At 37.9% G+C, this 21,767-nt stretch overlaps 1 protein-coding gene across 3 annotated transcripts in view; it reads right to left on the bottom strand.

Annotated features, from left to right (window-relative positions):
* The window catches only part of VPS41 (VPS41, HOPS complex subunit), a 187,427-nt gene that overhangs the window by 64,455 nt on the left and 101,205 nt on the right, over positions 1-21,767 (bottom strand). For all 3 annotated transcript variants that reach the window (XR_003118549.1, XM_025379273.1, XM_025379272.1), the window contains exons 8-9: positions 6,916-7,035; positions 5,636-5,782 (exon numbers count right to left, since the gene is read on the bottom strand). Coding sequence is in view for 2 of the 3 variants with exons in the window: in XM_025379273.1 (XP_025235058.1) it covers positions 5,636-5,782; positions 6,916-7,035 (267 nt within the window). In the remaining variant the exon portion in view is untranslated. The remainder of the gene's footprint in view (positions 1-5,635; positions 5,783-6,915; positions 7,036-21,767) is intronic.

Raw genomic sequence — 21,767 nt, 5'->3', positions numbered from 1 at the left:
CTGGAAAATAAGTTTGCAGGTTATTTTATTCATTTGATGGAAAATTCTTCATAACATTTTATTCAATATATGGTATCTTTGTTAAATTAACCATGTAGCACTCCATCTGCAGTGCTACCCTATGACTACCCTATGACTTAAATGACAGAAATTAATGTAAATGACATATAGCAATCACTATTTATATTCACCAACATTATTCCTCAGTAAAGCCTTATTCACATAAGTTCAGCTTTCCTGGTGAGACTGAACCTGAAGTCAAGTACTAATCCAAGTACAACTTCTGTCTGTGATCAGGGTTTTTTCCTTTTTCTTTTACATAGTGTTCTTTTATAGCTGCTACCATAACTGTAACTATAATATGGAAAATTCTAAAATATGGAAAAACTCAAGGGGGAAAACAAACATTAGTCATTGTCCCAGCACAAAGAGAACACCATTAATAATCTTCTTTTTTACGAAAGCTACTTTTATTAACCTAACAATTTAATACAAGTAATTCGGTATGTCATTTAAAGATTCTTCTACAACATAATTCTGTAAAGTCTTTATAATACAGCGGGTCCTCCACATCCTTGGGTTTTGTATCCATGAATTCTACCTTCATGGACTTAACCAAATAAGGATCAGAAATATTCAGGAAAAAAAAAAAATGCCACAAAATTCCAAAAAGCAAAACTTGACTAGTTGCTGCACACCAACTACTTCATTAAGTCCAAGCAAATGCAGTGATATGTAGGCACTGTATCAGGTGTTATAAGTAATCTACAGATGATTTAAAGTATACAGGAGGATGTGCATAGCTTACATGCAAACACTACATCATTTTATATATGCAAATATTACATCATTTATATAAGTATCAGAGGAGCCCAGGATCCACAGGGGTTCTGGAACCAATTCCCCACAGATACTGAGGGATGACTACATTTTATTACATGAATGTACTACACTTAATCAACCCCCTTTGGGGGCATAGTTTTTTTGTTTTTATATCTATTGTAAGCAATAGTGCAATCAACATACTTATATATAAAACTTCAGGACTTTCGTTTCCTTAGGATAAATTCCTAGAAGTTGAATTGATACCAATGGGTATGTACACTTTTGTAAGGTTTTGTTTTTTAATATACGCAGTATAATGAATTGCTGCCCAGCAACACTGCAGCAACTCAGTGAATGCAGAGTGCTTACTTTCCCTAATGCAGGGCTTGAACCCATGGCCACAGAGGTAGAAGCCTCCACATAGAAGCAACCGCTGTCTTCTTCCTTGATTGCTTTCTGCCATTTGTCTCTTGTCCGTTTCATATAATTTCCTGTCCGCTCTCCAATTTTCTTCCCTTCTGGTAGACTTTTGAGCTTATAAGTGATCCACTCTTCTTTCCACACTTACTAGGGAACTATTAAATCATCTAATGGCACATTCCACAATGCCAGATGGACAACTGTTTTAATGTGCTGATATAAGTACATGAGGAACAGTCTTTCAAGTGGTTTGAAGTATAATAAAAAAGCAAATGTAACAGCAATATTAGTGAACACTTTTTGGGCACTTACTGGCACCGCTCCTGAGTTAAGCCCTTTGTAAAATAGATATCATTATTTTCTTAAGATTATAGTGCAGCAGGGGAGACACAAAAATAAGGCACTTTACTGAAGTGTGACGGGGAAGTACAGAGCAGGGGCATCTCCTGCTAGGGCAGGAAGACTTCCTGGAAGAAGTGACATGTAAGTTGAAGCAGGAGAGACAGCACAGGAGAACAGGGCGATGTGACAGCGTAGGGCCTTCAACTGGAAGTTCAATCAGACAGAAATGGAGGGCAAGGGGGAAGAAGGGGACAGAGCTGCGGCTGGAGAGGAATGGAGAGGCAGATCACACAGAACCTTGGAAGTCATGCTTATGATCAATCATCCTATGGGCAAGGAGGGGAGTGACCTTATCTGACCTGCACTTAGATTATTCTAACTACACTGTTGAGCACAGGTTTAGTTGGGGCAAAACCAGCACCAAAAAGACTTGACAGGAAGATGAAGTGCAGAGATTTGAGGGACATTGACAGAACTGGAGGGCTGACAGTCTTCCGACACTCAGACACCCCTGAAAGACAACATTATTATGTCTAATCTCGAGATGAGGACACTGAAGCTCTGTGAGTGATGCCAGACTGCCTGGTCAGAGTTGGAATTCACACCAAGGCCTGACTGATATCTTGTTGGCCATGCCACAGCTTGAGAACAAGGATGCATTGCACTACTGGTAGCTGGGCATGGCTCTACTGTACTCCTCAGCTCTGCAGTCTGGGCTCACCGAGCACCTGTCTCATAGGCAGAAAGTGGCAGGTAAAGGTGGGTGAATAGGTAAGTGCTGCCCTAAGCTCATGTCCTGCATAAGCACAAATCAATGATTACAAGAGCGCTTTACCACTGACAGGTAGGTTCTTGCCCATGAACTCTAATCTGCTTCCTCCAACTGTCTCCTCCATTTCTCCATATGGGTGGATAACAGGCATCTCTCAAGTAGACACACCTAAAACCAACTCTTGCCTTTTTCACTCTAAACATGCTCTATCAATAGTCTTTCCCATTTCAGCAAAAGGTAGCTTCACCTTCCATTATGTTAGGTGACTGTGATCTCACACCCCACATGCAAGTGTCAACAAATACTGCAGAGCCCACCATCAAAATATATCCAGGATCTGGTCATTTCTCACCAGCTGCATTACACTGATCCGAGACAACATTATTTTTTACGGAGATGACTACAGTAGCCTAACTGGTCTCCCCTCTTGGCTGCCCCTTTGCTATTTAGCTCCACACAGCAACCAGAGATCCTTCTAAAACACAAGTTAGATCACTTAACTGACTCCACAACAGCTCAAAGCCTTGTGCTGGCTTCCTACCTCAATCAAATTAAAAGCCAAAGACTTCTCAAGGGCCCCTGGGCTCCAACATCATTTGCTCCTCCACCCTATCCTCCTCCACCCTCACTTACATCCCTCTCCTCCACACCTGCTCCACTCACTCTGACACAAACAGCTTCCTTGCTATTCCTCAAAAGCATACCAATCACACTCCTGCTTCAAGAATTTTTGCACTCCTGCTCCTTCTGCTAACACCTCCTACCCCAGGCCCCCACAGAGCTGCATAACTTTTCTCTCCAGATCTCTGACCAAACGACATATTAGTTATTGGACAGGCCATCCCTGGACCACCCTATAGTAAATGGTACCTGCCCCAATCCCTTTTCCTATTATCTTATTAAAATGTCCTCCTTTTTATTTGTCACCTTCAACATGCTATACTAACTTGTTTTTGTCCACCCTCCTCACTAGAACATAAATTTCCCAAGGGAAGGAACTTACTCATTTGTCTATTTGTGTTCTGCAACACTAGAACACTGCCTGGCACACTGCAGGCACCTGGTAAATGTTTGTTGGGCAAATGAATGAATGAAGTAAATGGTAAGCTCCAATTGCACACTTTATTATACTGTTTCTGGTTGCTTCTCCTCAACAAGATTGCTGTCTCTCTGAAGAAAGACCATGTCCTTATCTCCTCTTCCTTCAACAGAACTCACTAAGAGTCTACACTGAGAAGTGCTCAACATATAGAACTGAGTTTGAAGAAAAGGAACCTCCAATAAAATGAAATATTTGACATAAAAATTGTATAGAAGCTGGATCTTAACTTAGGCATAGAGAAACGGTATTTGTTTCCCATGGCTCCTATAACAGACCGCCACACTTGGTGGTTTAAAACAACAGAGATGTATTCTCTTACAGTTCTGCAGGCTAGAAGTCTGAAATCAGGTTCACTGGGCTAAAATCAAGGTGTTGGCAGGGCTGTACTTCCTCTGGAGGCTCTAGGGGACAATCTGCTGTCTCCTCCAGCTTTCTGGTGGCTGCCACCATTCACTGGCCACCTCACTCCAATTTCTGCCTCCACAGTGGTACTGCCTTCTCCTCCTCTCTTCCATGTTAGCATCTCCCTCTGCCTCCCTCTCATAAAGATAAACGTGATTGCATTTAGGGCCCACCCAGACAATGTAGGTTAATCCCCCATCTCAAGATCCTTAACTTAATCATATCTTTTGCTAAATAAAGTAATATTTACCTTTTTGTCATATAAAGAAATATTTGCCTTTTTGTCATATAAAGAAACATTTACAGGTTCTAGGAATTAGGGCCTGCTATCCTTGGGGCCATCATTCAGCATACCAGAGAAAGAATTTCTGGTAGTAATGAGTGAACTTGTTACATATTCTTATAGGCTAATTTTCCTTGTCTTTCACCATAAGAAAAGAAAATCAGAACTTTAACAAGCTACCTGGTCCATTTAAGGGATTTTTAAAATAGTAAGAATATAAATTTATTGGATGAGTAACCACACACATGGGACAGAGAGCCCACAGGGAATCACTTTTTCCATCCTATGCTATAGGCACAGCTTCTTTCCTGTTACCCTAAATATAAATCAGGTTGTGTTCACTTAACACATGAAGAAAACAGAACCTGAATGATAATAAAATAAGGGCTGGGAAGGCCTGAAGTGTAACAATGTTTGTCTTGCTAATAACAGTCATTCCATTAATAATTTTTCCACTTTCCCTTTCCAGAGAAGAGTAAATTTTAAACAGCCATGTCCCCTTCATGACATTTCTAGAACTTTATATAATAGTGACAGCTAACATTTATTAAGCAATTACAATACATCAGATTCTATGCAAAACTCTTTACATGCATTAGCTCACTTCTTTCTCCCCAAAACTTGTGATGTGAGAACAATTAGCACTACCATTTTGTGGATGAGGACAGTAAGGCTCACAGTGGATCACGAAGGAAAATGGAGAAGCTGCACTTGATCCCAGGTCTGTCTGGCCTCAAAGCCTGAGCTCTTCCATGAGGCTGTTGCTGGGATACTCTCTCATGCCATTTTTACACTTCCACTAATTTTTAGTTTATTTTGTTTGAATTTAGCTATTTTTTAAAGAGAAACAACTTTTGGCACTGAAGTATCTAATATAACAGAAGCACTAGTAGGCATAAAATAAATGTGAATGAGCTTTGGGCCCCCTTTTGCAGAGCAGCTAAATTTCATTTACCCAGGCACATAAGGGTCAGATAATTAAACTTCAGAAAATATTCCCAAATCTTATTATTGATGATAAGTCTGGGCCTCTACTCCATCAAATTATCACCAAGCAGCAGGATGATTTAATTTTAACCTTCTCTCTCCACTATCAATAACTCTAATGAAGAAGTGAAGGGTCAAAGCTAAGGGAAAATGGAAAGAATAATAAAGAGAAGAAAACCTGACTAAACAACAAAACGAACCCCATGTTCTGTAAATAGCTAAGGCCAGCTGGGATGTGAGAAATTAAAAGAAGATTGAAAAAGACAGCACCATTCTGAACATGAAAAAGTTCACAAATAGTTTTACATGCCATGGAAAAGAAAGAATATATCTTAAAACTTATGCACAGGAAATAATTTGAGCATTAAATGGTAATCACATCACAATAACATCCAGGTGAAAAGATTTGGGTCCTAGAAGCCATTCAAGACTCACAGTCCTTTGGACCACCCTCAGTGGATCTATAACAACACGGACTTATTATAAAGACAAGCAAAACCACCTTGACAGAAGTCCCCCAGCCAATAATCAGTGTCACATTGTCCTTCCAGCAGAGGCTGCAGGGATACATGTCCGGGCGAAGACTTATATCATCCCGGGGCACATTGGTGATTCTTTGCTTTGAGATGATGTCAAAAATCTTCACACCCTGGAAAATAAAACAGTAGTAAGCATCCTCTACTCAGGAGGAAAGTAACAGAAAACTTATTAACAGCCCCTGCTACATACTAGCAATAACCAGCACGGAGAAATATTAGCAGTGTTTACTGAGCATGCAAGGAAAATGCTCCTGCTCCACACAAACCCTATGGGAACTTAAACCACAAGGAAACCTCCACCCTTCTTTCTGGACAAAGGAGATTTTCTTAGATGGCATGGGTGACTCACATCCAACAGAAACATGAAATGTACAGACATCAATAGCTGCATTTCCAAAACGACAGACAAGTAACATTTCTAATTTTATCGTTCCACCACAAAAATGAAGTTCGTTTTTTAGAACGACTTTAAGTCTGAAAAGCCACCTATATAAAGAAAACTACATCTGACATTTTAAAGTTCTCACATGAAAACATCAGGCAAGCAGCTAACTAAAAATGAACCAAGAGACCACAGGTTTGTTTTACCTTCACTGTGACCCAGGAGAAGTAAGGAAAGTCCAGAATAAAAAGGTAGAGTCTAGCCAGATTTCTACCATCTAAAACTGAATAGAACTGATATACTAAATTATACCTTGATGTTCCAAAACATATGCCAGATGTCAAAAAGACCATTTTTTAAAACTTCCTACTAGCCCCAATTCACAGCAAGTAAACTTTAAGTTAAAATGCAGCACTGAAATTCACAATTCACTTTCTTACAGGCAGGTCTATACTTCTGCCTATGATTATACTGGGAGTAAAAGAGAAATCAGCAATATTCTGCACTTGTTTCATATCAACTCTTACTTGCCTTTGGCCAACAGGCAAATGATATTTTCAAGACCCACTCCCAATGCAGTCCTTCAATTATTAAGATAGCTTTTCATTTTCTTGGCTACTCTCCATGCCTCAGGTTTCTTACTCTACAATAGAGTCCAGAATATGTTGGGAATTACTATATTATGAAAGCCAAAAGCAATCTAATTTCTTTAACCTCCTAGGTACGATACCAATCGTCCTTTCACCTTTTAGAAATCACCACCACAGAGAGTGGCATCTTTTCCCTTCATTACAGCCCTATCAACTTGGCCATTCTTCTGCCACTGAACAAGCATTAGGAAGACAGAGGCGTATTTTTTACCATATTATTTGCCCAAGCAATCAGATGGCCTCTCCACTTCACACTCCTTATGTTCCCTTCCCCTTCATGCAGAACAACGGACTTCCATCTGTTCATCCATGACCGTTCAAACAGTAGCAGCTAGGGACAAAGAGCATAAACAAAGAATCTTAAAAACTGAAAATCATGTATCAGGTTCTTTACTTATTAGTTTTACCTATCCTTGTGACCAAATAACAAACAAGTCACTCTCGACATCTTTAATGTAACTTATAGTAGAATATTATTTGTACCCTGGAAAGAATTCCTAGCACATCATATTCTCCCCAGGACGTTGTTTAAAATGGATGAGTGCTGAAGTTACTACAAGGCCAAGCCACAGGGTGGCACCAACACACCAAGATTCATGGAAAATAACACACATTAGTTAATCAAAAGATTTGTATCACAAAAGTTCTTCAAATGATTGTCCGGGAACTAATTTATTTCGTAAATCGGGAAATCAAAACCTCTTAAGTTTTTCACTGAAAATAAGATATTAGTCACAGATTAAACTGTAATAGAAGCAGTCTATGTTTTTCATTTAACTCAAATAACTGAACGACTTTTGAACAGCAATTCACATCACAAAATAAGAAAAATTGGAATTAAGCTTCTTTAGAAATTTCATAGTATTTAGGGTCTTTATTTTAAAGGGAAGATTCCATCATTCAAAAAACCTGCTGGATAAATTTTAATATAAAATATAACTGGTCAAAAACCTCTAAGATTAATGAAGATGTAATTCTGGGAAGTCATACATTATTAAGAACACTATAAATATTTTTCTTGATATATTCCCTTTAAATCCTTTAAGAAAAGACATTTATACAGTATATAACTTAAGGCACACAATCCTGAAACACATGTTTACCCTTTAAAAGCAAATGCTGACAACAGATTCCATAACAGAATTTTTAAAATTCCTACCACTACAAGCAATTTCAGTCTACCTTAGTATATTTTATGTCCTCTACCCACCCCAAAAGAGACAGGGGAAACAGGTAACAGGGGAAAGAGAGTAATTCACATTTTATTTGTATTTCCTGTATATCTTTCTCAATAGTTAGACTAACACAGGCAGAGGAAGCACAAAATAAAATCCCTAAAATTAAATATGATGTCCATCATCACAAGTAAGCAAAGTACAGTTACTTTAAAATGCTATAACAATTTGAAGTTGTGTGACTTCACAACTTCCACAGGGAGACTGGAGGCAGGGATTCTTCTGATCATACCTAGCCCCATCTTCCCATTAAGATATATCCTATATATTCTCAGAGACCTTCTAACCCACCCTGTCCTCTCCCATCCCAGGTTCCAACTCAGAAGTCACTACTACCATGCCTCCCTACCCCCCACTTAGAGGCCTTCGGGAGTGTCCCCTGACTGTGATTCAGCCTCTTTCTGCCATTTGCAGAGAACACAGCTAGGGAAGCTCCTGTGTCAGCCCAAATGCAGAGGGATGATGAATGTGTTCAGTATTTTGAAAGGGCAGGTTCAAAATCTAGGAAAGGGGGAGACAGGCTGAGCATACAGTTCCTGCTACAGAGAAGATTATGCCCCACTAAAGACAGGCAGCTAAAAACAATTCTTTTTATTTATTTATTTTTGAGATGGAGTCTCGCTCTGTTACCCAGGCTGGAGTGCGGTGGCACCATTTTGGCTCACTGCAACCTCCACCTCCCGGGTTCTAGTGATTCTCCTACTTCAGCGTCCTGAGTAGCTGGGATTACAGGTGTGCACCACCATGGCTGGCTAACTTCTGTACGTTTAGTAGAGACGGGGTTTCACCATGTTGGCCAGGCTGGTCTTGACTCCTGACCTCAGGTGATCCACCGGTCTTGGCCTCCCAAAGTGCTGGGATTACAGGTGTGAGCAACCATGCCCGGCCACAACAATTAAACATGATGAACTGATAAGATCAAAATGCCTATCTTCTATCTGTGGCCTGGATCTGATGGAGGTGATCGTACGAAATGGGCAAAGCACAGTGAGTGCTCAATAACCACCTGCTGCAATGAAGGGTTGGCTGGATGGCCAGGAGAACAGCATGGTGGGACACAGCATCAAATTCCTTTCTCTCACCAATTCCCACCTAGAAATGACCAATGCAGTACTAAGAGGAGAAACTCTGCACCTGTGTTGAAAAAGTTAAATATGCTCCAAATTTTAAGCTAAAAATTCTGTAAAATATGCTAATAGTAAGACCCCAGTGAAGGCCATGATTTAACTCATTCCCCCAGTAAAAGCCTGCCTGAGAAGTAGTTGGTCAGGCAGGTCCTAGAATGCTACAACACCCCCGATACTCAGTGTAATGGGGCAGGAACAAAGGGGAGTGGCCAGTCTCACTCTGAAACACAAAAGGTTGGGTCCCCAAGCATGCAGCCAGCACTGTAGCTGTCCCAGGTGGGAAGGAAAGCAGGCACTCTGACAAGAGGCAGGCACCTATGGAAAAATCCTGCATTTGAAAATAACACAAATTACCCAGGGAGTAATCCCCAACTTGTGACTCCATATGAATAAGACGACACTGAAAAAAACAAAGTAACTTAAAAGTAAGATCTAATTCTTATCATCATAATTCTCATGTAACAGCAAAATTAAGAAACTAATAACAAAGAACAAGAGAAAGAACAAAACAAAACAAAAATGATACAAAAAATTTTCTCAATCTTTGGGTAAAAGATGAATTCCTATGGTAACCAGAGTACTTTGAAAAATGAGAAAACAAATACTATAAACCTAAACTTTATGGGATAGAAAGTTGTAGAAAACGGAAAATCTAGATTTAAAAGTTAATAATGAACATGACAAGTCGCTACACAACAAAACAAAAACATTTCATTGAGGGATACGAAAGGAGAACTCAATAAACAGAAAGGCACATTATATTCATGGAAAGAAAGACTCCAGTTCTCACTAAAGAGTTTAAGTCTCATTAAATTAACCTATAATTTTAATGCAAGTCCAAAGAAAATCCCAAAGGGATTATTTCTAGAAATTCCAAAAATGCTAAAAATTCACTTAAAAAAATAGGAATTTTTGTTATCAAGTAATTTGGGGGAAGGAATGGATTTGTCCCGATAGTAAAAACATTTTATAAAATCAACATTCAAAACAGTACAGCAATGTTTCTAGAACTGATGAAGGAAAAAGAATGAACTGATAAAGATGAATCAAAATGACATGGTCAGGAATGGGTATGTGGGGTGCGGGGTACAGCGGAGTGTGTACAGAGGAAGAGGTATCTTCAAACTACTGAGCTGTGATCTTGGACACCAGCTTTCTGGAGGATCGTTTGGCATCATGGACTCAAAGCTTTAAAAAAACCATGACACCAGGAGGTTGCTACCTAGAAACTTACGCTAAGAAATGATCAGACGACTTAGTAAAGATGCATGTAAAGCTATTTATAACAACCAGAAATGGACTAACAACTGAGGAATGACGGAGCATAATACGGTGGAGCACACACGATGAGTATGTATCCATTATTAAATTATTTTATGCATGTATCTTCATTAACACAAAAACCTATGAGGGCATATTAAATAAAAAAGTAGATTACAATTACAGTATTCAATACAATGTCCTTAAAATGTGAATGTGTATCCACATATATTATAAAATCTAAAAGATACATAATGAAGTAATCCTAATTCTATAAATGAGTGCTGAAATTTTATATTATTTCTATGTTATAATTATTCTGCACTAAATATATGAATATTTTTATAATGTTAATACATTAATGGGAATGAAAATCCATTCTCTTATTTTTAGAATCAGGAAAATTTAGGGGAATAGTTAAAATGAAACAACAAAGCAATATCAAAACTTCACTGGAGATTGGGTGCAGTGGCTCATGCCTGTAATCCCAGCACTTTGGAAGGGCGAAGTGGGTGGATCACCTGAGGTCGGGAGTTTGAGATCAGCCTGACCAACATGGTGAAACCCCGTCTCTACAAAAAATTGAAAAAAAATTAGCCAGGCATGGTGGCCGGCACCTGTAATCCCAGCTACTCAGGGGGCTGAGGCAGGAGAATCGCTTGAACCTGGGAGGAGGAGGTTGCAGTGAGCCAACAATGCGCCATTGCACTCCAGCCTGGCAAACGAGAGCAAAACTCTGTCTCAAAAAAAAAAAAAAATTCACTGGAACTTAAAGAAGTAATGTTTGAGGCATACTGAACATGTATTAGAATGAATTTACATAAACTGTATATACTTTTCAAATAAAACATTAACTTCTTCAGAAAACTGTTAATTAAATCTTATTGCAGTTCCCACCAAAATGTAAGCTCACTCCAACGGACCCTTTCTATACACTCTGTGTGCTTCGAGCTACGGGAAGAAGTAGAGGTGGCTGAACTCTGGCCTCCTTCTGTCTCCTACTCTACTTCCCAAAACAAGAAACGAAAAACTTCCAGCAGAGGGGAGGAGGCAAAGGAAGGACAGAAGAATTCTGAATCCAGGCCATCTCAGGATTGATTTCCAAAAATCTTGTGGACCCTGCTCTGACATGTAATCAAAAGAGCAAAGAAGCTTCTCCCAGTGATTATTTCTACAATGCAGACAGGCACATGCCATTCTATGCAGCTGATGTGTGCTCAAAAACGGAGGGGAATAAAAAATTAACCTCTGTAAATGAAACAAATTTTAACTAATTAACATTACAAGTTTTGACAGGATTCACATTATTTTCTTACGTTTTTCAAATAGCCTAAGTCCCTATCACTTTATATTTTGTGGATAAAAAATAAGAAAATATCTGTAAATAAAGCAGGTCATCATAAACATACTAAGGAAAGTGATTATTTAGGAGAATTCTTTTGTAAGTCAAATAATTTCCCCCCAATTTGTTGGTTCTGTATATGTTTTATGGTCACACTGGTTTTCTCACTGCATAACTAACTCTATTAAATCTTGTGCACTGAGATTGGCGTGTTTACCTTGCATTTCCCCAACCAGTGTGCTGGGGAAAAGGATCATATCTTATACTTTGCTAGACACACAGGCATAATAAATATTAAATATTAAGTAGACTATCCTAGTCTACTAGTCTTAATTCTTTCCTTCTCTGACCATATACACAATGCATTTGCTACAGGGGGAGCTATGCAATTTCCCAAAACCTTTGTTACTCAGCCTATCTTTACAGTTAGTAATATTCCTAAAGTATTTTGAACATATTGGAATCTACTCTAATCTCAAAAATTTAAAGAACCCAATGACTAATTCATACAATCAACACAGCCTTGCTTTTAGAAAGAGCTCACTTCTATGGATCCCATATCCAGGCACGTAATGTCACTGTATTTCCCTTCGCTCAAGGCCAGCAGATAGAATTTGTGCACAACTTGTCAAAAATTTGAAAGCTGCTTTTAAGGTTAGCCTTCCTCTCTTAGGTTTAAGTAATTGCAGCTCCTTTATTTCAGAGACACGAACTGATCGCACATTTGGCCTGAACGGTAATTTCTGAAATGTGTCTGCAAGCCTGCAGAAGGCTCTCTGGATTGCCACAGCGCCTACTTCTCCATGCTCTCTGGCACCTAGCCTGCTTCTCTCCTCGATGTTACCAGCCTGGCCCCGTCGAACATTTATTTCTGCCTTTCCTCTCCACTCTACTTTATTCTTTACTCATGAGTCCACTTTTCCTATCCTACATAGTATAAATCCTTAAATGCTCGCTAATAATTACGGAGTCATTTCTATACCTCTGAAACTCTCACACAGGATTCGCTTTGATTTGACATAGAGTTTCATAAGTGGACAATGGCCAAATGATCCACTCTCCATTGGCTTTTTTATCCTAATCTCCATGAATTTCAAGCAGAAACATATTTTCTGATAGGAATGCCAAGGGAAGCTTTGCTTTGGTGATTTAAGAAAAGATGAACTCCTTTTCTTACAAACATTCTATACTAATTTAACTACCACAAAACTATTTGCCTGTACTTCACTGACAGTTAATAATACCCATTTTTTCCTTCCAGTCATAAAACTGACCACAGACCTACTGAGCACGAATGTTCTACAAAGCATTTCATGGGGTAAGCCATTGAAAAAAACTACCCTTAAAAGCAGCTGGTTAATTTATTTGGTTCATCTTCCATACCCTGTAATGTTGAATTGTCATTATCACAATACTAAGAGCAATTTAAACTCAATGGGAGCTAAGTACATAGAGAGGAAAAGCTGTTTCCAAGAGGTCTATTTTTTCGTTGGAGAAAGTATTTTAGGGCTTTATTTCCCATAAATCCACATTCTGGCAGTCAGCACTCTCAGTACTTATATTTCAATATGAGCCCTCACATCCTCAGCAATATACTTTATTCTCCTCTGTTTTGTGCTGATAAATCTATCTAGTGTTTTCCTACTCTACAGAGCGCTATAAGGACACGGAGCCCAGAATCTCCCACATGTGTGGCAAGATTCCTATCAGGCTGTAATGAAGTCCCCGATTCTGGTCACCTAACGTCCATCATTACTTGTCACTCACTCTTCCCTGATGGAGTTGAAAAGAGTATGGTTGGCCCTGTTTTAATCATCTTGTAATCTTTCAAGTTGATAAATCACTTGGCTCCTTCAGGTTCCCTAAATACTGACCACACTGCTAGCTTTGAGGCAGACAAGAAAGTGGGCAAGATTCAGCAGGGGCTTCAGTCCAGGGTCAAGGCTTAGATACCACGTGTGTTCCTACAGGGAGAACCAAGGGGCTTAAAGAAAACAAATATTTCACAAACGAGAACCTGCGCTAGGTCAGGAAGGTGTGGAAGATCCAGGTAATAAAATAGAGAAATAGATAAAAGTAAAACCCAACAAAAAAAAACTGTCTCAATAAAAATAAACAAAGGCATAACAATGGGAACACCCTGTTACAAAAGGATTTAAATATCCAAGATTAGAAAAGATCATGAGCAAAATTTTAAAAGTCAAGAAGGCAAGTGAGAAAAATATGAGTGTGGAGAAGACCTAGGATGGTGGCTGGCTACTGACGGCAGATGAGGTCTTGAATCCTCAAGGAGGCAGGAATGACCAGGAATCCATGTGGAGCAGGTAAGTGTCTTTGTCTTGCTTCGTGCTTAGGCTTAGTGTCAAAGTTTCAAACATGCAGCTTTTCTAAACACCATCAACAGCTCTACTATGTCCATCAAGATACAACATAAACATGTGGGAAGAAAAAGAGAACTTCCAAAATATATTATTGCCTTAACTTCAGTGGTTATTTTCTGAACAAGTTATAATGCTTCAATCTCCTTTATCTGAATTTAACATGTTTAAAACAAGTTCAGTATGGACAAAATGCTGGTACCATAGAAAACTTGTGTGCACAAGGGTTCCTAGAGCCAACTCAAATGGCACTTGGTTACAAACAATATTTTAGTAAACACCATTCCCATGCAACACAGACTTTTTTTTTTTTTTACTTGTTTTTTAATTTCAGGGGTTTATGTGCAGGTTTGTTACATAGGTAAACTAGTGTCACAGGGGTTTGTTGTACAGATTATTTTGTCACCCAGGTATTAAGCCTAGTATCCATTAGTTATTTTTCCTGATCCTCTCCCTCCTCCCATCCTCCATCCTCCAATAGGCCCCAGTGTGTGTTGTTCCCCTCTATGTATCCATGTGTTCTCATCATTTAGCTCCCACTTACAAGTGAGAACGTGTGGTATTTGGTTTTCTGTTCCTGCATTAGCAACACAGGCTTTGGACAGGCCCTTGCAGTTAATTCTGTGAAACCTATATAGACAGACCAATGCTTTGAAATTTAAAAAATACTATATCAACACAAGGTAACAATCAATTCAGCAACCAAGAAATCTAAGCTAAAGGTTCCATGAGAACAAAATAAGTTAAACACCGGAGGTCCCATTTAGGAGCAGCTTTCTTTGCATTAAAAAACCAGAGATGACAGCTAGATCTACCTACCCACCTATGCAGTATCTACCTACACACCTATGTGGGTTTGGCAATCAAGCCAGCATGTGAGGTAGGCCCCTATTTAAACTACTAATCTGCAGTTTCTGCAAATGCAAGCACATAATTACAAGTGTGATTTCAGAAACGACTAGGACACTTTCTAAGTAATTTTACCACTTAAAAAAAAAATCTTCCATATGGATTCCACAAATTTAATAGAGCTGGCTGTTCATACCAAACACCTTGAGTCTGTTTTTCAGTTTGCAGTTATCCGAGGATACATTTCCCGGGGCTGGGCTCAAGGTCAAACACCCTCATCATCAGGGTAGAGATAACACAAAAGTCATCCACTGGGTGATTAAACTTGAATTAATGTTCTGTGCAATGAACAAATACCTCTAACTTTAACTACCTATAATCTCAATCATTGATGACTGGTGAAAATCTTTGCACAGTGAGCATATCAAAAAGAAATGTAAAATTGCTAAGTCTTGAATAATGTAGACAGTTACCTGAAAACATGGGTTTATGTATTTGAACAAGCCCTTCACACAATTCAAAGTAAAACAGGACAGGCACAGTGGCTTCAGGACTTTAGGAGGCCGAGGCAGGCAGATCACAAGGTCAAGAGATGGAGACCATCCTGGCCAACATGGTGAAGCTCCGTCTCTACTAAAAATACAAAAATTAGCTGGGCATGGTGGTGTGCACCCGTAGCCCCAGCTACTCGGGAGGCTGAGGCAGAAGAATCACTTGAACCTGGGAGGCAGAGGTTGCAGTGAGCCGAGATCATGCCACTGCACTCCAGCCTGGCAACAGAGTGAGACTCAGTCTCAAAAAAAAAAAAAAAAAAAAAAAACCTAAACTAAAAAAAAACAAAACAAAAACAAAGTAAGCCCAAAAGTTGGAAAAAAAAAAAATCAAGACACTATCTGCAGAAGAAATGGAGTCAAATGAACCCAATTTTGAGCATTATAATCCACTTTCTTACCATCTCTATGAAAAACTGGCATTAACTGGACACACCGGTCAGCACTGATAGCTTTCACAGAAGTGGCAGAACTGACGGTTTTGGGGCAGACTCACATCTACGGGGTAATATATGTTCATCCTCTCTACACACTTCAGGGTCTAAAGTCTCATTTAGACTCCTATATAATGCCTCCCTGGGAACAAGAATAATTATTCCAGATTTGGCCAAAATTGGAGAAAAGGCTGCAGGCTATTCAGTAAGCAGCAATAATTTGTGCTCAAACTGACAGTAAATATCAATTGGACAGCCTTCATTGTCCTGGCTTCTATGGTAATATTAAAAGCTGCCCTAAGCAAAGAATACAATCAGACAAATCACAAAGGAAGATACAGAAGTTGCTAATAAATAAAAATGTTCAAAATCACTAACAATTCAAATATATTACAAAATAGAAAAATGGAGTATCTTTATATATCAGATTGGCAATGAGCATGTGGTAAAATAGGTACTCACACATAGCTGATATAAACTTGTATAAGTTTTCTGGAATACAATTTTACCTGGCAACACATATTAAATGCCTAAAAAATAATCATAACCTTTGATTCAGTAATTCTAATCCTAAGAATCAATGATAGGAAAACATTCAGAGGAATACATGAAAGCCCAAAGATTCCAAGCTTCACCACATCATGATTTATGACAGCCAAACATTGGGTATAACCTAAAGGTCCAAAGACAGAACAGTTAAGAAAATCAAATAGATCCATAAGATACAATAGTATGCAACTATTCAATAACACTGAGCCAAGAATAGACGTCAATAATGTAGGGAATTTCCTATGATGTACAATCATAAGTTAAAAACAAGATCTAAAATAATTGAGAGTACCCTATACATTCTTTTGCTTTTTGTTATTATAAAAATAATGTATGCTTACTACAAAAAAGTAAATAAAAGTCAATGAAGGTCAGAAAGAACATTCATAATCCTGCCCAGACACAAACATTGTTAATAATTTGGTGTACAGCCTTCCATGAATATATCTACATACATAATTTTATTTCTACAAAAAAGGATAATCGAACCATACATATATTTTAGAAAAGAATCTCAACAGAAGCAATCTATCAAATGTTGAGAATTTTATTTATTCCAACTGAGAAAGAGAAAAGCTGACATCCAGAAGCTAGCCTGGCACCCACAGCAGGGCCCTGATGTTCTCCTTATGAATATAAACAATTTCACAGAAAACCAGTATCAGCCGAGGCCACTCCATGACCGTGAAGGCCCAGGACAGAAGCAAGACCACTCCATAATCACGTCTGAACGCAAACCAGACATGAACATTTTCCAAGTCGTGGCAATGACCAAACACCTTCCACTTTGGCTAAAATGACAGACTGCTGCTTCTTTACCAGTTATGACTTTGGCTTTGGCTTAGCCTTTTCTCCTTCTAGATAAGATTTATTAAAATGCCCAGCTGTAGAATTACTCATACTGCACGACAGCATCCAATCTAGAGCAAAGCCCTGATGCCTTAAACCTCCCCGAAATCACCTCATACCAGCCTAAATCCTACAATTCTTCTAACATCTTCCTAAAACCATATGGGGTGCTCCTGGTGATCTTTGGCCGCAGGACACTGACACAGCTAATTCACTATTTTTAGACAGTTAGCTTGCACCAATTTTCACTGTTACAAATATCAAGAAAATTGGCTGAAATTGAGTTACAAAATTAAAAGGAAAACAAACAACCGTACAGGCTGAGGGGGATCCAAAAGGCTTAAAGACAAATAAAGGATTATAAATTTACCCCATAGTGTTGTATGTGAACATATAAACACACTCATTTCCTATCAAACCACTTTTCTGACTAATGGTCTTATTAACTATATTCTACCTACACCATCTTACCTGTATGCTTTTGGAAGCCTACCACCATTTCTGAAATCAAGATCCTGTGTACACACGGCACCTAACATGAAGCACGACACAAAGTTGTATTCAGGAAGCAGATTCAAACCAAATACTCCTAGGAAATGACTGATTTAGTTTGCACCGTGACACCAACTAACAATGACTGCAGTTGTGACCCCTTGCTTTATACAGCCTTATCTTAAAGCAAAAGAGAGAAAGAGAAACTCTTAGTGTTAAAGAATCAGCTGAGGTTAAATCCCACAAGAAAATCTAATGAACATCTCTGAACTGGCAATGACACTTGCGGTCATTCCCCAAAATACTTAAGAATATGCACAGGACTCTCCATACGCAAAAGAAGGTATTATCAGCAAGGAGCAAAAGATGGTTTGACTACTCCAGGAAGAGAGATGGTAGTTTTAACATCCGAGTTCAGGGGAAAGCTACAATCAGTACAGAAATATTATATGAAAAAGTTAGCTGAACTCATTAAAGAAAAAAGTATATTTTTAACAGGCATTTGATGAATATAAGACAATGGGAATCATAAAGGAAAATGAAGTTGCTATGGACCCAACTCTCCCACCCCGACCACTGTAGATACCATTCAAATACTCTAGGAGTCCTACATATTGACATCAGAAAAGCAATCAGCAATGAAGAACATCTGTTTTTCAGACTGAAAACGATTTTTAAGTGTTATATTTCTATTTTTAGCCTCAGATAGCTTAGCATACATAGGAAAACTCACCAAAAAATACTTTAATAGAGCTGTTTTATTGCTTCATTTTTAATACCTAAAAAAATGCTTGTGAAGGTTACATTTGTGTTTTACTTCCTATTAATCAATGGTTTTTAATCAATTTTGGTACACTGATGACAGCATGAAATAAATTTCTAGGAATGGAACTACAACTTACAACACAGTACCTAGAAGAAATAAAGGTATGTATTTACAATGCCTCAACATGCAACCATTAGATTGGTGGCTGCCTGTGGTGTAATTGTGAATTAATTAGGAAGCCTTAATTTTAATTCTTAAAAATGTTCAGACGATTCACTTGAAAACTACAATGGTAAGTAATGTGGAAGGAAGTTTCAGGTAGAAGGCTACAATCAAGCATCTGACAACTTGCAGAAATATTATCCTAGAGATCCAAACACTGGACAGGAGACAGAGAGGAACTGCTAATGTCAAAACCCTTCTAGCCATCAAAACCCCAGGTCCAATCTGACCCAAAGATGAACAAACACATTAGGAAGCACCCCTACACTTCATGTTTAGGGATGGCAGTGGTAAGAAAAGGCTCACCAGATTATCCAGATTCTAAAAAGATTTGTAGCCAGGGGACTGGGAGCTATGTGGAGATGTTGGCCAAAAGGGCACAGACTTTCAGTTCTAACATGAATAAATTCTGGGGATCTAATGTACACGATGGTTACTATATTCAATAATGCTATATTAAATACTTAAAATTTACTAATGGATTGTAAGTATTCTCATCACACAAAAAAATGGTAACTATGTGAGGCAACTGATAATGTTAATTAGCTTGAATATGGCAATCATTTCACAACAAATACTAAATACATTTGGTATATATCAAATTATCATTGTAACTTAAATATCTATAATTTGGTTGGGCGTGGTGGCTCACGCCTGTAAACCTAGCACTTTGGGAGGCCAAGGCAGGCGGATCACAAGGTCAGGAGTTCGAGACCAGACTGGCCAACATAGTGAAACCCAGTCTCTACTAAAAATACACACACACACTATATATATATATATATGAAATTTTAATTTGTCAATTATACCTCAATTAAGCTAGAAAAAGATAAAAATAATGTTGATAACAAGGGCAAAAGAAATAAAATTTAAAAATAATCTTAATAATAATTTTTTAAATATTTACAGTTTCATAAAAAGCTTCCCGTATTGACTCCTCTTTGAAAAAGGATTCAAAATCCAATTTATTATTTGCAGATCACTGCTGGAAGCTTACAGAAGCTGGTTGACACTACCATCTCTGTCCTTCAGGTAAAATTTGCCATTTCAAATTTTCCTCATTTCATTTACTCTGGTCCTTTCCTTGTTTGCTGACTGACATTTTCCAGCTTACAAAGCAACTTGTCCCTGCGGCCAGGTCCCCTCATTCTATCCCACCATAACGCCAAACAGCTGACTATCTCATTTCTAAAAGTGAACTCCACTGCAAACGGCATCACGACAATTTAATGACTTGTCAAAGTAGTAGAACCAGTTATTATAAAGTGTATTTCAGAGTTCAAAGGTAAAGGTCCTATGAAGCTAAAGTTTACCTGCTGAGAGGGAAAGCTGGACAATTAAAAAAAAAAAAAAATCCAGACAAGATTCACTTGGCAGATTTATTTCTAAAATAGAAACTTCATTTGCCATGCTCCTGTATTAGAATTCTTGCTACACAAGAAGGTTACACTTACAAAAAAAATTCATTGGTTCACATATTTGAAAACTCTCTCCAATGGCACTTTTAAGACATGTGCTTTCTCTTTTCTTTCTTTTTTCAAGATGGAAAGAAAACAGAATTTGGAATAAGCTTTTTATGCTCATGTGTCAAGCACTGGAGTCCATAAATCCAGCTACTGCATTCAACTACTAAGAAGATACCTTGAAAACCTAAAATAAAAGTTTATGCCAGACAGAACTATAGCCTCCTAGTCCTAGTCCCTGGTGGATAAGGAGCTACCTCTAAACACCTAAGGAGGAGAACTTTAAAAAGGAAATATCTGTCAAACTACAGTTTCAGGTTTTCTTCTGCTACATTGCTATGTTCTGCAGTACTATTTTGAAAAGTATGTTCTAATTACTTTAATAATTTTTATAGGAATCAAAAATTGTAATAAGATTAAACAACTATTAAATATTAATAGACATCTCCCTCAAATTTTCTTATGACTTCATGAATATCTCATAGTGGTCCTCTACTTTTCTACTTAGTTCTTCTAGTCTCTGTGCCACTTTAACCCATTGTTTGTAGAAGGTGGCATATAATTCCAAGGATTTATTTGGCTGTCAGTCTAGAGATCAGTGTTCTTAAGGGTTAAGAATGTCTTTATTCCACATTACACCTTCATTTGGCTAGTCTTTGCTCCAATTTTTTGAAGATTAAATTATTTCTTAAAGGCAGAAAGTCATAACCTCCAGTTATCTGATATATGTCTTTATTCTCTTTTCCCTCGATGTGATCTGCCACCTGTTCTCAACAGAGGAGGGATCTTGGTATCTATGACATATGATTATTGCAAGGTTATAACCATTTGCTAAATGTTGGGCTTTTCAAAATTGTTCTGCCTAGTTTATGCTGCTAGTTTAAAATTGCAGCTGAAAGGATTTGAGTAGCTACTGAGCCAATGTAGTTGTTTATCTCATTTGTCAAAGATATAAACCTCTAAAACTCAGTTACAAAAAGAGCAGCTCCTCCTAAAAATTTGCGAACACTTTCAAAATGAAAGTGATCATTTCACAATAGTCCTCCTTTCTTAATGTCACCTTCTACATGCCTTTAGTTTTTAACATCAAAGATATATTTCTTAATGAAATTAGAAAAACACATCCTAACATACCTCAACTAAATAAATCTATTTCAAAACAAAACACACTAATGTCAAAAGCATGTAGCATCAGTAATCTTTACGAGTATATACCACACAACATGTAGAAAAAGGAAATTCTCTGGAGATTTCTGCAAATCACACCAGGATGATACATGTTTTAAAAATCTCCACTTAACCATATGCAAACAGATCATTATAATTTATCAAGTAAATGGTACTTTTTACTACTTACTAAATACATATTTACATGGTAAAATTTAATGGATCCAAATAAATCAAAGTTTGTATGTTACAAGTCATTAATTTGTGGACACAGTTACGTGTTTCTAAAGCCTTTAATATAAGTAAAATAAATTATAATGGCTTTTTAAATAAATTATTCTAAATCATAAACTATTATCACACTTTTAAAAGACTTGTT

This window comes from Theropithecus gelada, chromosome 3, assembly GCF_003255815.1.
Source record: "Theropithecus gelada isolate Dixy chromosome 3, Tgel_1.0, whole genome shotgun sequence".
NCBI lineage: Eukaryota > Metazoa > Chordata > Mammalia > Primates > Cercopithecidae > Theropithecus > Theropithecus gelada.
This window is presented reverse-complemented; position numbering and strand designations above follow the sequence as displayed.